Below are 13,159 nucleotides of genomic sequence, written 5' to 3' on the forward strand. Positions count from 1 at the left end.
GTCAGCTGTCCATCACCCCTTCTCCTCCCCCCATTTGTGCTTTTTTCTCTCTGAACAGAAAAGTGGGGAGCCACCCCCATTCATCCCCATATTTGTCCCTCTCATAACTTCTCCCCATCCAGGAGGAGCTCTCAGGCCTGGGGTGGGGCCCCGGGTGGGCACGGGGGCGATTCAACCTGTGTGCTGCGAAGGACGCGACTTCCTCTTGAACAGTGTGCTGTTGTAAACATATTTGAAAACTATTACCAATAAAGTTTTGTTTAAAAAAAAAAGTGTCGCTGGTGTTCCCGACTTTGGTCACCCACCCACATACCCCCGGGGGTTTGGACAGAGAATTTCGGACCCCAACGTCCTGGCTAATCAGGATCTGGCCTGGAGTCCCTGTAAAGCCGGGTTTGGCCAGAATTCCGCCACTACCCACCCCCCCGCAGGAGAAGGGGGCGCCAAACTGCCCTTTGACCCTGGATTCGGGGTCCCCGAATCTGCGGCGCGCCCCCTCGGCGTCCAGCCCTCGGCCGAGAGGGCGCTCTAGGGAGGCGCTGGGGCCGGCGCGCCGGGAGGCCGAGCGGCGGCGGGGGCGGCCCTGGCAGGGGGGGTAGAGGGTGGGGGGGACCGTGCGCGCCCCCCTCCCCGCAACCTCGGCGCGGAGCGCGGGGCCAAGCGCGCCTTTGGGGCGCGGGGGCGGCGACAGTCCGAGGGTCCCCGCGGCGCTCGGCAAGCGCAGCGGCCCGGCCCGCGGGCGGCGAGTTCCCGGTAAGTGCGGTCCCGAGAGCGGAGCGCGCCGGGGAGGCGTGGAGAGGGGGGCTGGGCGCCGGGGACGTCTGGGTCCCGCGCCCAATGGCTGGAGGGCGGCCGAGCGCCGCCCGCCCGCCCCGCCCGCCCCCTCTCCCCTCCCCCCGGCGCTCCCCTCCCCCTCCCCCGCCCGCCGCTTTCCCCCGCCCCCGCCCCGGCGCCAACTCCACGGCGCCTCCTTAAAAAGCGCGCGGGAGTTGTAAGGGGGGGCCGGAGCGAGCCAGAGTGAGCGAGAGCGCAGGGTAAAGGGGGCGGGCGGGGGGCCCGGGCTCCACCTTAAAAGCGGGCGCGTGGGGGTGGGAGGGAGGAAGGCGGGCGGCGGGGAGGAGGGAGGGAGGGAGGGAAGGAAGGGGGGCCGGAGTGTCCCGGGCGCAGGGCGCGCGTGCGGCGGCGGCGGCGGCGGGGAGGGGCCGGCCGCGCCGCGCTCCCCTCCTCCCTCCTCGCATCCCCGGCCCCGCGCGCGCCCAGCAGAAGCGGGTCTGTGTGTGCGTGCGTGCGAGTGAGTGAGTGTGTGCATATTTTTTTCTCTCTTTTCTTTCTCTCTCACTGTTTTTTCTCTCTCTCGCTCCCTCTCTCTCGCTTTTTTTTTTTTTTTTTTTTTTTTTTTTGCAAAGAAACAGCAGCGCCGCCGCCGCTCCGCCGAGGCGCTGCGCCCCCCGGGGGGGGAGGCGGAGGAGGCGGGCAGCGGCGGAGGGAGGGGAGCCGGGGAGGGGGGCGCCGCGCTGGGAGGGAGGCAGCGCGCACGGTGCAGCCGGGCCGGGCGGGAGGCATGGCGGGGCCCCCGGCCCTACCCCCGCCGGAGACGGCGGCGGCCGCCACCACGGCGGCCGCTGCCTCGTCGTCCGCCGCTTCCCCGCACTACCAAGAGTGGATCCTGGACACCATCGACTCGCTGCGCTCGCGCAAGGCGCGGCCGGACCTGGAGCGCATCTGCCGGATGGTGCGGCGGCGGCACGGCCCGGAGCCGGAGCGCACGCGCGCCGAGCTCGAGAAACTGATCCAGCAGCGCGCCGTGCTCCGGGTCAGCTACAAGGGGAGCATCTCGTACCGCAACGCGGCGCGCGTCCAGCCGCCCCGGCGCGGAGCCACCCCGCCGGCCCCGCCGCGCGCCCCCCGCGGGGGCCCCGCCGCCGCCGCCGCCGCCGCCGCCGCCGCTGCCGCCGCCGCCGCGCCGCCGCCCACGCCCGCCCCGCCGCCACCGCCCGCGCCCGTCGCCGCCACCGCCCCGGCCCGGGCGCCCCGCGCGGCCGCCGCCGCCGCCGCCACAGCGCCCCCCTCGCCCGGCCCCGCGCAGCCGGGCCCCCGCGCGCAGCGGGCCGCGCCCCTGGCCGCGCCGCCGCCCGCGCCCGCCGCTCCTCCGGCAGTGGCGCCCCCGGCCGGCCCGCGCCGCGCCCCCCCGCCCGCCGTCGCCGCCCGGGAGCCGCCGCTGCCGCCGCCGCCGCCACAGCCGCCGGCGCCGCCACAGCAGCAGCAGCCGCCGCCGCCGCAGCCACAGCAGCCGCCGGAGGGGGGCGCGGCGCGGGCCGGCGGCCCGGCGCGGCCCGTGAGCCTGCGGGAAGTCGTGCGCTACCTCGGGGGCAGCGGCGGCGCCGGCGGCCGCCTGACCCGCGGCCGCGTGCAGGGGCTGCTGGAGGAAGAGGCGGCAGCGCGGGGCCGCCTGGAGCGCACCCGCCTCGGAGCGCTCGCGCTGCCCCGCGGGGACAGGCCCGGACGGGCGCCGCCGGCCGCCAGCGCCCGCGCGTCGCGGAGCAAGGTGAGCGCGCTGGGGAAGGGGGGTGCCGCGCGGTAGGCAGGTGCGGGCGAAGTTGGTGGCGGGGCGCGAGTCCCGGGAGGAACCGGGTGGCGGGCGGCCCTGGCTCTTCGCGTCTTTCCTGCGGGTTCGGCGCCTGGTGACCTTGGCAAGTGACTTAATCTTGCCGAGCCTCAGTTTCCTCCGCTTGTAGAAAGCGACTTAATAGCAGTAGCGACCCCTTGAGGTTGTTGAGCGAGTTTAGTGAGATTTGGCTACTGAGGGCTTTATTAACACAGAGCCTGGCACGGACTGAATGCGTAAAAGTTAGTCCGTGTTGATATTAAAGGTGGGTGTTAAGCACACCACTCGCTCCTGGATCGCAGGGTCTGGGCCCGGGGCCAGAACAGCCACTAACCTTTCCCGCCTCTCTCCCGGGCACCAGAGAGGTGGAGAAGAGCGAGTGCTTGAGAAGGAAGAGGAGGAAGAAGACGACGAAGATGAGGATGAGGAAGATGATGTGTCCGAGGGCTCGGAGGTGCCTGAGGGTGACCGTCCAGCAGGTGCCCAGCACCACCAGCTTAATGGCGAGCGAGGCCCTCAGAGTGCCAAGGAGAGGGTCAAGGAGTGGACGCCCTGTGGACCCCACCAGGGCCAGGATGAAGGCCGGGGGCCGGCACCGGGCAGTGGTACCCGCCAAGTGTTCTCCATGGCAGCCATGAATAAGGAGGGGGGGTCAGGTAGGGATCTCTGAGTTGAAGGGTGTTGCCTGGTGGGGAGGAACTGAACCCCAAGACAAAGCCATAGGCGTACGTGTTTTCTCTCCTAGCCTCTGCTGCCACTGGGCCCGACTCCCCATCCCCTGTGCCTTTGCCCCCAGGAAAACCAGCCCTGCCCGGGGCTGATGGAACCCCCTTTGGCTGTCCGTAAGTTGGGGTATTTGAGCCATGGGGGTGTTGCCTACATGTGTGTAACAGAACCGGGAGGATCGCAGCTCACTGCTTGCGTCTGTTCTGACACAGTTCTGGGCGCAAAGAGAAGCCGGCTGACCCTGTCGAGTGGACGGTGATGGATGTGGTCGAGTACTTCACCGAGGCCGGCTTCCCGGAGCAGGCAACAGCTTTCCAAGAGCAGGCGAGTTCCCATCTCTCAGTGTACCCCTCTATTCCAGGGCTTCAGTGGGAGGGCATCTGCTCTGACCCTGCTGTGACCCTGCTCGCTCGTTCTCTCTGTCCCACCCAGGAAATTGATGGCAAGTCTTTGCTGCTCATGCAGCGCACAGATGTGCTGACTGGCCTGTCCATCCGCCTGGGCCCAGCCCTGAAAATCTACGAGCACCACATCAAGGTGCTACAGCAAGGCCACTTTGAGGATGACGACCCCGATGGCTTTCTAGGCTGAGCGCCCAGCCTCCCCTCTGCCCCAGCCCATTCCAGCCCCCATCTCACCCAAGACCCCCAGAGTCCAGGAGCTGGATGGGGACACTCAGCCCTCAACAGATTCCAGTGAGGGGGCGTTCCTCCCTTCTCATCTCTTCCCTGTGTTTTCCTAGCATACACACATTTGGCCCCCAGCACATCCTGTACTCCATAATAGAGGAGTGTGGGGTGGGACAGGGCCTGCTCATTTCATCCCAGGAGGCCAGCCCTCCCCCCAAGTCTAGGACATTTTTGGAAAAAAAAAAAAAAAAGTGGGGGCTTCCTATCTACCCTAGATCCTCTTCAGTTCACCCAGATGTTTCCTATATAAATGTTCTGTTTTACCTGTTCATTTTGATGGGTGGCCTTTCTTCTCTCCCCCACCACCCATGCCCTATCCCAGTCTGCCTCTGGCCTCCAGCCCCTGGGAACAGCTGGGGTGGGGTCCCTGGGTCTTCCCTAACCCTCTCCTTTCTTTCTGTTGGTTGTCGCTCCAGCTGGCTGTATTGCTTTTTAATATTGCACCGAAGGTTTTTTAAATAAAGTTTTAAAAAAAAATGCCAGGAGTTGAGTTTTATGAATGGAGTGGGGGAGGGGCAGGAAGAGCTATAGCAGCCTCCTGGGAGGGGCTAGAGTTAAGACCATTGAGGAGAAAGACAGGTAGTGCATGAGGCTGCCCCACAGCCTGCTAGGACAAGAAGTGCTCAGGGAGAGCAGGGATCTTTGCTCAGTTGGGTCATCTCCCCACGCTCAGAGCAGTACCCAGGCACACAGTAGGCACTCAAATATTTGAATGACCAGCAGTTTAACTCGGCTTTACGAGCATTTTCTCAGTCGTTCTGTCTGCAGCCCTATGAGGCAGAGAGCTCATAAAAAAACCCACTTTCTGGAAGAGGCAACTGGCTCAGCACAGCAAGGATGCTTGCTCAGGGTCACACAGGGTGGGGTCGGACACCTGTCTGAGCTCTTTACCCAGAGTCTTTTTAAGTGTAAATGCACTTGGCTTCGTGGCTGTATGTCTGTCAGCCTTGGCATGCCACCAAGAATCTAGTCTATAATACAGGGGTCTGTTCTGGGCCCGTGTAGGGTCTCCAGGCTTCGCGGTCCTCGCCAACAGAAGAACTAGAAGGGATGAGATCCTGGGACAGGCACGTTTTTCCAAATGGAGATTTTAAGTATTGTTAGTTGAAACAGCTACTGACCTCACAAGTCCCTACTAAGTTCTAATGCAGTTTCTCAACTCCATTAGAGTTTGGGTTTGTTTTTTTTGTTTTTTGTTTTTTTTATATATATATATATACAGATTCTGGGGCCAGAGTCAGGTTCTGAGGCCGGGGTGTCCCCCCCTTTATGTACCTGCGCCCCGGGTTTGGAGGTTCGGTAAAGACCCCTCTTCCCTAGGAAGCAGCCTAGGAGAGAGAAAGGTGTTGGCCCCCGGGCCGCACCCCAGGACAGGGCCGCGCCAGCACCCGCCCAGGTCGCCTCTCTCGGACGCGCGCCCCCCCCCGCCCCCAGACAGCCAGGTTCCGGGAGCGCGCATGTGCGCGGGGGCCCCCCGGGCGCGCAGCGCGAACCGGAGCGGCGCGCCCCTCCCGCCTGCTGAAATTCAAACGAGGCGAACTCCCTCCGCGCGGCGCCGCGCCGGCAGAGAGGTCGAGGCAGGGGCGCGTCGGAGGGGCCGCGTTCCCAGCGCCGGCAAGTCCGAGCTTCCCGGGGCGGGGTCGAACCCGCGGCCAACGTGAGCGCCGGAGGCTTAAAGCGCGGCGGTCCTCGCCGGCGACCCCACGATGGCTACCGAGCAGTGGTTCGTGGAGCCGCTCCCCCCGGGCCCTGGGGAAACACCGCCCCCGGACGACTTGGAAGCTGGGGCGCAGCTCTGCGGAGACGCCTCCTGGTTGGCGTCCCCTGGCGGACCTGGGGATCCACCGGAGGCGGAACCGGAGGACGTCCAGGGGCAGCTGCAGGAGGCCTCTACCGCTACTCCTTCCCCCGAGCCTCTGGCCCCGGGGCCCGCCCCGCCTCGCCTCCCCTTGGACACCATGTTCAGCCCCATCACGGAACAGCTCCGCTACCTGCTCAAGAAGGCAGATGATTTCCAGAGCTACTTACTTTACAGGTGATGCTGGACGGGGTCCTAGCTCCCGAGAGGGTAACTGAGTTACCTGAGGAGACTGAGGAGAGGGTAACAGTACAAGCAACACACGCTAGGTTCCCAAACTCAAAAGCATCAGAAACCAGAGACAGTAAACGAAGCTCGTTGATTGGGGATCCCATTTCGAAGAGTGATGAGGACTATGTAGAAATTCGGGGTTAGGGAGCACCTGCTATTATGTGGCCCCCAGGGGCTGCCAATTCACGAGGACTTTTCTCCCAGTTTTTTAACTGTTGGCTTATATTTTGAACCCTGGGCAAGCTAAACAAAACCAATCTGTGCCAGATTTGGCCCATGGGCTACCAGTGTGAGACACACACACACACACACACACACACACACACACACACACTGAAACCCCCAAGGGATAGCATGATTCCCAGCCCAGGGGGAAAGGGGCTGTAATTCTCACATTTCCAGTATCCATTGGAATCCTCTGGGAGGCTGTTTAAACCCTAGATTTCTGGGCTCCACCCTACAGGAAATTTTGAGTGAAAGTCAGTTGCAGAATTCAGGTGTCAGCATCTTAACAAGTGTTCCCAATGGTTTTGATGCAAATGATCCTGGAAGATATTCTGAGAAAGGCCTGGCACAGGGGGAATTTTTAATAGGGGGTCCAGGCTAGGGGTACAAGTCGGCAGTGAATAGAATGGAATGGACTCCAGGCAAAGGCCTCCTTTTCTATTTAGCAGGGACCGCGTGCAGAAGGAACAGCTGGCCAAGGCCATGCCCACCTTCTTACAGATGTGTGAGCCCTACTTTCTCTACCTGGAGGCAGCTGCACGGAGTGTGCCCCCCATCTACGGAGCCCTGCAGGAGCTGGTCCGAAAGGGGGTGTGTAAAAGGGGGTCTAGGGTTTCCTAGACCCCATGCCCTTTTCATCAGAACCTCAGGAGTGGGAGATGGTGGGGGGAGGGCGATCCTGGCAGGCCAGCTAATCTCATTATGCCCCTTCTTCCATGCAGCTGTTGGAGATATCCCAACAGCTGACCCTGCGCCTGGAACAGCTGGTCCTCATGTATGCCTCCTTTGGGTTCGTGGACCTGGAGGAGACTGACCCCCTAAGGTAAAAGGGTAGGAGACTGGAATGGGGGTGGAGAGAGGGTGGAGTCCAGAGCCCTGCCTCATTCCCCCACTCTCCTGTCTACTGTCAGCATCTCCTGTTTCTTCTGTGGGAGGTTCTCCATCAGCCCTTCCCATGAAGTGTCCATCTTCAGATACTGTGCCCCAGCCGCCTACACCGCCAGCCGCTTCCCCCGATACCTCTATAAGAAGATGCGATGGAACCTGGAAACCACCCCAGAGCCCAGTGGCAGGGGGCAAGATTCCCATGTGGATTAGTGAGTGCCCTTATAAAACCAAAATTCTCCCCTCTCTTTGCAGAATGCCAGTGTGGGCCTCTGAACCACCACCACCACCACCACCACCACCACCACCACCACCACGGAAAGCCAAGCAGGAAACCAAAGCTCTTTGAAAGGCCATCCCACCTTAAAAAATCACCCTTCCATTAAAATAAAAATCCTCATCTTAAAAGTAGGCTAGCAGGGAGAAAAGGCCTCAATATTGAGCTACATCCCTACCTGAGAATTTGAGGGCAAATTCTGATGAGTTTCCACTTGCTCCCAAATTCAAAGCCCTCAACAGAAGCTAGTTAACTGCTCATTCTTAACTGATGCCCCCTCCCCTCCCAGCTACTTCCTGTGCTATCGAGATACATGGGAAGACACAGGCAAGAGCCCGGCCAATTCGTGCCCCCAGATCCAGAAGCTGTGGTCCATTGGCCGCTGGGTGCCGCTGGGACCTGCGGAGGATGACCTTTATTCATGGTAGGAGCTAGGGTGATGGCAAAGTAGGTTTGCGGCCTGGAGGGAGGGGCGGAACCCCACCAAAGACCATCCACTTCTCCCAACATTGTTTCCCTTGGTAATAAGGATAGCATTTTATTGTGCCCTGAAAAGTGCTTTATGCAGACTTGTGTCACAACCCATTTAAGTCTGTGCTACAAGCCCCATCTTACAAAGAAGTAAACAGGTGCTCAGAGAGGTTAAGTTACCTGCCTAAGGACACACAGCAGCTGGGTGATAGATAGGCCAGGCCAGGGATAGAGTCGTGCAGCCTCCCAGAGCCATTACCCTCTAGGTTTCTCCTCAACAGGGAAACCACTTTCCCCCCAGGGTTCTTCCCACCCCCAGCTGAAACAAAGCCTCTTTCAGCCACAGCCTCTCACTCGAGGGGAGGGGCTCCCGAGGAGCAGGGGGCGCTCACGTCCAGGCCTGTCTGTCCTGGCCCCCAGGATTTTGTGCCCGCAGCCGCCGGGAGACTACCAGCAGCTGCTGACCATCGGCTTCGAGGAGCCCTCGCACATGCTGGCCACCGACCTGCTGGTGCAGATTCTCACCGGCCAGGCAGGCCCGGCCCGGCCCCCGAGCGCGGCCGGGCCCGCGGCGTGGGCCGCGCAGGGGTCTTGAGCCTGGAGAGAGGATGGGAGCTGGAGCTTGACAGTTCCAAACTCCAGGAGAGGGAGCAGGGGAGGGGCTCACTCGTTCTCCCAGGGCACCTCGGCCTCGCCTTCCAAAGGGCCGGGCCGAGCTGGCCAGTCCGCGCCGGGTCCGGCCCGGCCGCGGAGCACTGCGCGTGGACACACCAGTTTTGCGTTAAATAAAAGAAAGAAAGAGGTCACAGGCTCAGCGTCCGCTCCGAGTGCCGCGCCCCACCCCTTGGGGCGAGGAGCCCCGCCCACTCGCGCGGCCTTCTGGGAAATGTAGTCTTTGAAACAAAAACGAAGTCCCCTCGACTGGCGGACAAGCACACGGGGCATGCGCAGAGGCGCACATGAAGCTAAAAGGGAAGTAGCAGCGCCTGTCAACAACCGGAACCCAAAAAACCGCAAGTTTTGGGTAGCCGGGAAATTCAACGCCCAATGGGGGAAGGGACCCCGGAGCCACGCCCACTCTCGTATTTTGACCCGGAAGTGACTTTTTTACCGAAAAGACTATATTTCCCGACGTGCCCCCGGAAAGGGCCCGGGATCAGTTTCCTAAAGGCCGGAGTCGAACCTTCCTCTTGCAGCTTTTGGATCGTGGAGCGGGCAGGTCGTCCTACACCGCGGGGTGTCCGGGGCGCTGGCGGGTGGGAAAGCCGTAAGGATCTCCAAGTTGGGATCTCTAAGCGTAGCTCCGACCTTGGACTGGAAAGGAGACCCAGGTTGGGAGAGGTGAACTCACCTGCTCAAAGCTCCGGCGAGCAAGTGGCGGAGCTCGAACCTGAACTGGGTCTTTGCGATTGCAGCTGGTCCCTTGCGAGAGGAAGGGTGGCCTTCCTGACCCGCTGTCACTCATCTGCGAGGTACCCCTCCTTTAAGTCGTACCTTTTCGTTCCTTGCAGCTTTTTTTGAGTGGGAGCAGAGACCTAACCTTGACCCTTTTGAGCAAAGCACTCGCTTACCTAAAACTCGCTTACCTGGCACACAGTATTGTAAGCCCCTGTTTAAGATGACAAAAAGAGACGTGTGAAGTAAAATGAATCAGGATCGGAAAGCAAAACCCTTGGTCTTTTTTAGGGGGCCGTGTGTGTGTGTACAGTTTCTGACTTCAAGGATTGTTTAATCTGAATGAGTTAAAGGGGTTTCTGAAACTCCCTCATACTGTGTTAGCCCCTGTGAATTACACACATACATTGTAAGACTCTTCAGCTTGGTTCAATAGAAATTTAAATTGAGCCACAAATGCAAGTCACATACGTTATTTCAAACTTCCTAGTAACCACATTTTTTAAAATGAGGTAAAAAAAAATGACATTAATTTTAGTGATTTTTATTTAACCTAACATATCCAAAATACTGTTTCAGCATATAATCAGTGCAATAAATTATTGAGCTATTTCTGTTTTGGGGGCACTAGGTCTTTGAAATCTGGTGTGTGTATATGTATATATATATATATTTTTTAAGATTTTATTTATTTGAGAGAGAATGCAAGCGGGGAGGTGCAGAGGGAGAGCAAGAAGCAGACTCCCTACTGAGCAGGGAGCCCAGTAGGGGCTCCATTCCAGGACCCTGAGATCATGACCTGAGTTCAAGGCAGACCCTTAACTGACTGAGCCACCTAGGCACCCTGGTGTGTATTTCACACTTACAGCACATCTCAGTTCAGACCAGCTTTAGACGGTCTCCCCTTTTTTCCCCTAATATTTCATTTTTTTATTTGAGAGCGAGCGAGCACAAGCAGGGGGAGCAGCAGAGGGAGAGGGAGAAGCAGGTTCCCCACTAAGCAGGGAGCCTGACATGGGGCTTGATCCCAGGGCTCCAAGATCATGACCTGAGTAAAAGGCAGACACTTAACCCACTGAGCCACCCAGGAGCCCCTAGACTGTCACCCTTAAGGCAAATCCACAGGCCACTTAAACCAAAGGTTTCTGATGCATGGTGGCAGTACTGGCAGAGGAAGGAAACAGGCTTGATTTCCTGGATCCTGTTGCTCATGAACTGTCTATATTCATGAGTCTCCAACTTTATCATGGAATCGTGTGGACGTTCTGATTTTTAAGTCTGGGGTGGGGGCCCAAGAATGTGTTTGTGACAAGTTCTCAAGCCATCCTGATGCTGCTGGTCCGAGGACTACACTTTGAGAACTGCGAACCTACCCCTACGTGATGATGTTCTCAAACTTGGCTCCATGTAGGAAACACCTATAGAGCTTTAAAAAATACTGAGGCCAAGCTCCCTGTCAGATTTTGATTTACTTGGCATAAGGGTGCCTCATGTAATTTTAATTTGCAGGAAAGGTTGAAACTGAGGTCCACACTTACATAATCCACTCTACAGGCTTCGTTCTTAGCTCCCCTGCTGGGAATTAAGAAGCAGCTCTGGGTGTTTCCATTTCCCACCTTGGCAGCACTGGATCTTTGCTTTCTCTGCAGAGTCACAATCAAGTATGTGCTCAGTGTCCTGATGATGGGATCAAGTAGTTTCTTTTTGGACTGAGCTTCTCTTGGGGTGCATGTTGTGTGAGCATTCTTTCATTCTTCATCAGCTACTTGTCCTCCTTATGTAGAATCAAGACTGTTGCTGGACCTGGGGCATACAGAGTTGGACAAATCCAAGAGCTGAAACAATGAGTCTAAAACATTCCTGGGGAATGCCCGGGTGGCTCAGTGGTTGAGCTTCTGTCTGCCTTTGGCTCAGGTCATGATCCCAGGGGCCTGGGATTGAGTCAGTCCTGTGGGAAGCCTGCTTCTCCCTCTGCCTATGTCTCTGCCTCTCTCTCTCTGTATGTCTCATGAATAAATAAATAATCTTAAAAAATAAATACATTAAAAAATTAAATTAAAAAACATTCCTGGGTCTTTTCTGAGTCTCATGCACCCCTAAAAAGCTGGTACCCTGAAATCATGGAATATAACTGTTCAGATACATTTATTCAACTTATGGTGTTCACAGACTCTTGAACCCCTTGGGTTGGGAGAGAAATTAAGGAGGGCTTAACAAATGACAGCTACAAGCTGTATTGCAAGCAAGTGTTGCTTGTTGCAATTTCTGTGTCCCACCCACCCACCCACCCCCAATTTTAAAAGTTTTCTAAATAGTCACATTTAAAGTTCAGTAGATTTCTCTCTTTTTTCAAAAAGATTTTATTGGGGCACCTGCGTGGCTCAGGTCTTGATCTCTGGGTCCTGGGATCAATTCTCCTGTTGTCACAGTCAGGCTCCCTGTTCAGTGGGAAGTCTGCTTCTCCCTCTGCCTCTCTTCCCTGCCCAGGCTTGCTTGCTCACTATCTGTGTTTCAAGTGAATAAAATCTTAAAAAAAAAAAAAAAAAAAAAAAAAGCTGCCCCAGTGGCACAGCAGTTTAGCACCGCCTTCAGCCCAGGTTGTGATCCTGGAGACCCAGGATCGGGATCGAGTCCCACATCAGGCTCCCTCTACCTCAATCTCTCTGTGTGTCTCATGAATGAATAAAATCTTTAAAAAAATAAAAATTAAAAAAAGATTTGAGAGAGAGCATGCACTAGCAGGGAGAGCAGCAGAGGGAGAAGCAGACTCCCCTGCTGAGTGGAGAGTGGGACATGGGGCTCCATCCCAGGACCCAGAGATCATAACCTGAGCTGAAGTGAGATTCTTAACTGAGTCACCCAGGCTCCCCTTTTAAAGGCTGGGTTTCCTCCGTGCTTTTGGAAGTCAGAAGCTCTGATGGCACTGAGCTCACTCATTGGTAGTACTACTGATATGGAGGAACATTTACCTGCCCGCTGAAACAAGGCATTTTCTAGCACCCTCCGCTAATGTCTGTCGGGTCTACAGGCATGTGAGGTTTGCCATAGCTGGACAAATTATAAATGGCCTTGTGCGCCTTGCTAAGAAGCTTGTACCCTTCACCACCACCCCCTTTGTTGGGTACCTGTTGTTTCTGTCCCCAGAGCAGGAGCAACCTCTTATCACCTGTGTCTAGCCCGCGCCCAGCCCGAGGCATGCATGCCGTAGGCACCAATCGTTGTTGGCGAAGTCTGGGAAAAGGCCGGGCTTGAGCTCATTTGTCCGAACGCCGCAGTTCGCGCCCGCGCCGCCAGGGGGCACCAGGATCCGCGTCGGGCCGGGGGAGAGCCGCAGCCCCAGAACTGGGAGATAAAGGGCACGTTCTGGGTTCCGGTCGGCGCCTCCTGGGCTTTCTCAGGCCTTCCTCCGCCAGACGCCCTCCTGCCCCAGCCCAGACGAAGAGGACCCAGAGGAAAACAGCCTGTACTGCCCAGAGAGAGGGGGCTTTATTGGGGGAGTGAGGATAGCGCAGGCGGTGACCCTGGCCCTCTAATAGTAAAGGCCAGAGGGCGACGCCAGTTGGGTTTGCGGTTAGACTGCGAGGAGCTGGACAGTTTCGCCGGCCGATTGAGAGTGTTTCCCAGTGGAGACTAACAGTTTTATAGACGACACCGGCCAATTTCACAAAGTCATGTCCAAGGGGGTCTGGTCGATTTGATCCTCCCCTGCGTGCAGACCGCGGGCCCTCCAGGCCTTCAGTGGATTCCGAGAGCACTCCTGGGCGCCCCCACCAGTTCCCTCTGGCAGAGGGTCCCAG

At 58.1% G+C, this 13,159-nt stretch overlaps 1 protein-coding gene and 1 non-coding gene across 6 annotated transcripts; both read left to right on the forward strand.

Annotated features, from left to right (window-relative positions):
- The first annotated feature begins 1,546 nt into the window (after window positions 1-1,546).
- SAMD1 (sterile alpha motif domain containing 1) lies at window positions 1,547-4,497 on the forward strand. Its single transcript, XM_038565313.1, has 5 exons — window positions 1,547-2,545; window positions 2,967-3,261; window positions 3,351-3,447; window positions 3,544-3,655; window positions 3,764-4,497. The coding sequence occupies exons 1-5, from the start codon at window positions 1,562-1,564 to the stop codon at window positions 3,920-3,922; spliced, it is 1,647 nt and encodes a 548-aa protein (XP_038421241.1). The 5' UTR covers window positions 1,547-1,561; the 3' UTR covers window positions 3,923-4,497.
- A 1,167-nt stretch (window positions 4,498-5,664) lies between these two features.
- C20H19orf67 lies at window positions 5,665-10,006 on the forward strand. 5 transcript variants are annotated; one of them, XR_005375064.1, is made up of 6 exons: window positions 5,665-6,055; window positions 6,781-6,925; window positions 7,057-7,157; window positions 7,309-7,431; window positions 7,786-7,920; window positions 8,249-10,006. It is a non-coding gene; the product is annotated as a chromosome 20 C19orf67 homolog (transcript). The 5 variants fall into 5 exon arrangements; XR_005375063.1 differs by having other exon boundaries at window positions 5,670-6,055; window positions 6,784-6,925; window positions 7,246-7,431; window positions 8,249-10,001; XR_005375062.1 differs by having other exon boundaries at window positions 5,675-6,055; window positions 7,246-7,431; window positions 8,249-9,998.
- The last annotated feature ends 3,153 nt before the right edge of the window (window positions 10,007-13,159 follow it).

The sequence above is a fragment of the Canis lupus genome, chromosome 20, assembly GCF_011100685.1.
Source record: "Canis lupus familiaris isolate Mischka breed German Shepherd chromosome 20, alternate assembly UU_Cfam_GSD_1.0, whole genome shotgun sequence".
NCBI classification, from domain to species: Eukaryota; Metazoa; Chordata; class Mammalia; order Carnivora; family Canidae; genus Canis; species Canis lupus.

Excerpts from the sequence above, each read along its gene's own strand:
- SAMD1 (XM_038565313.1), top strand. The coding sequence starts at position 1,562 with ATGGCGGGGCCCCCGGCCCTACCCCCGCCGGAGACGGCGGCGGCCGCC. Across the intron at positions 2,546-2,966 it reads CCCGCGCGTCGCGGAGCAAG|AGAGGTGGAGAAGAGCGAGT; the intron begins GTGAGCGCGCTG and ends CCCGGGCACCAG. Across the intron at positions 3,656-3,763 it reads CAACAGCTTTCCAAGAGCAG|GAAATTGATGGCAAGTCTTT; the intron begins GCGAGTTCCCAT and ends TGTCCCACCCAG.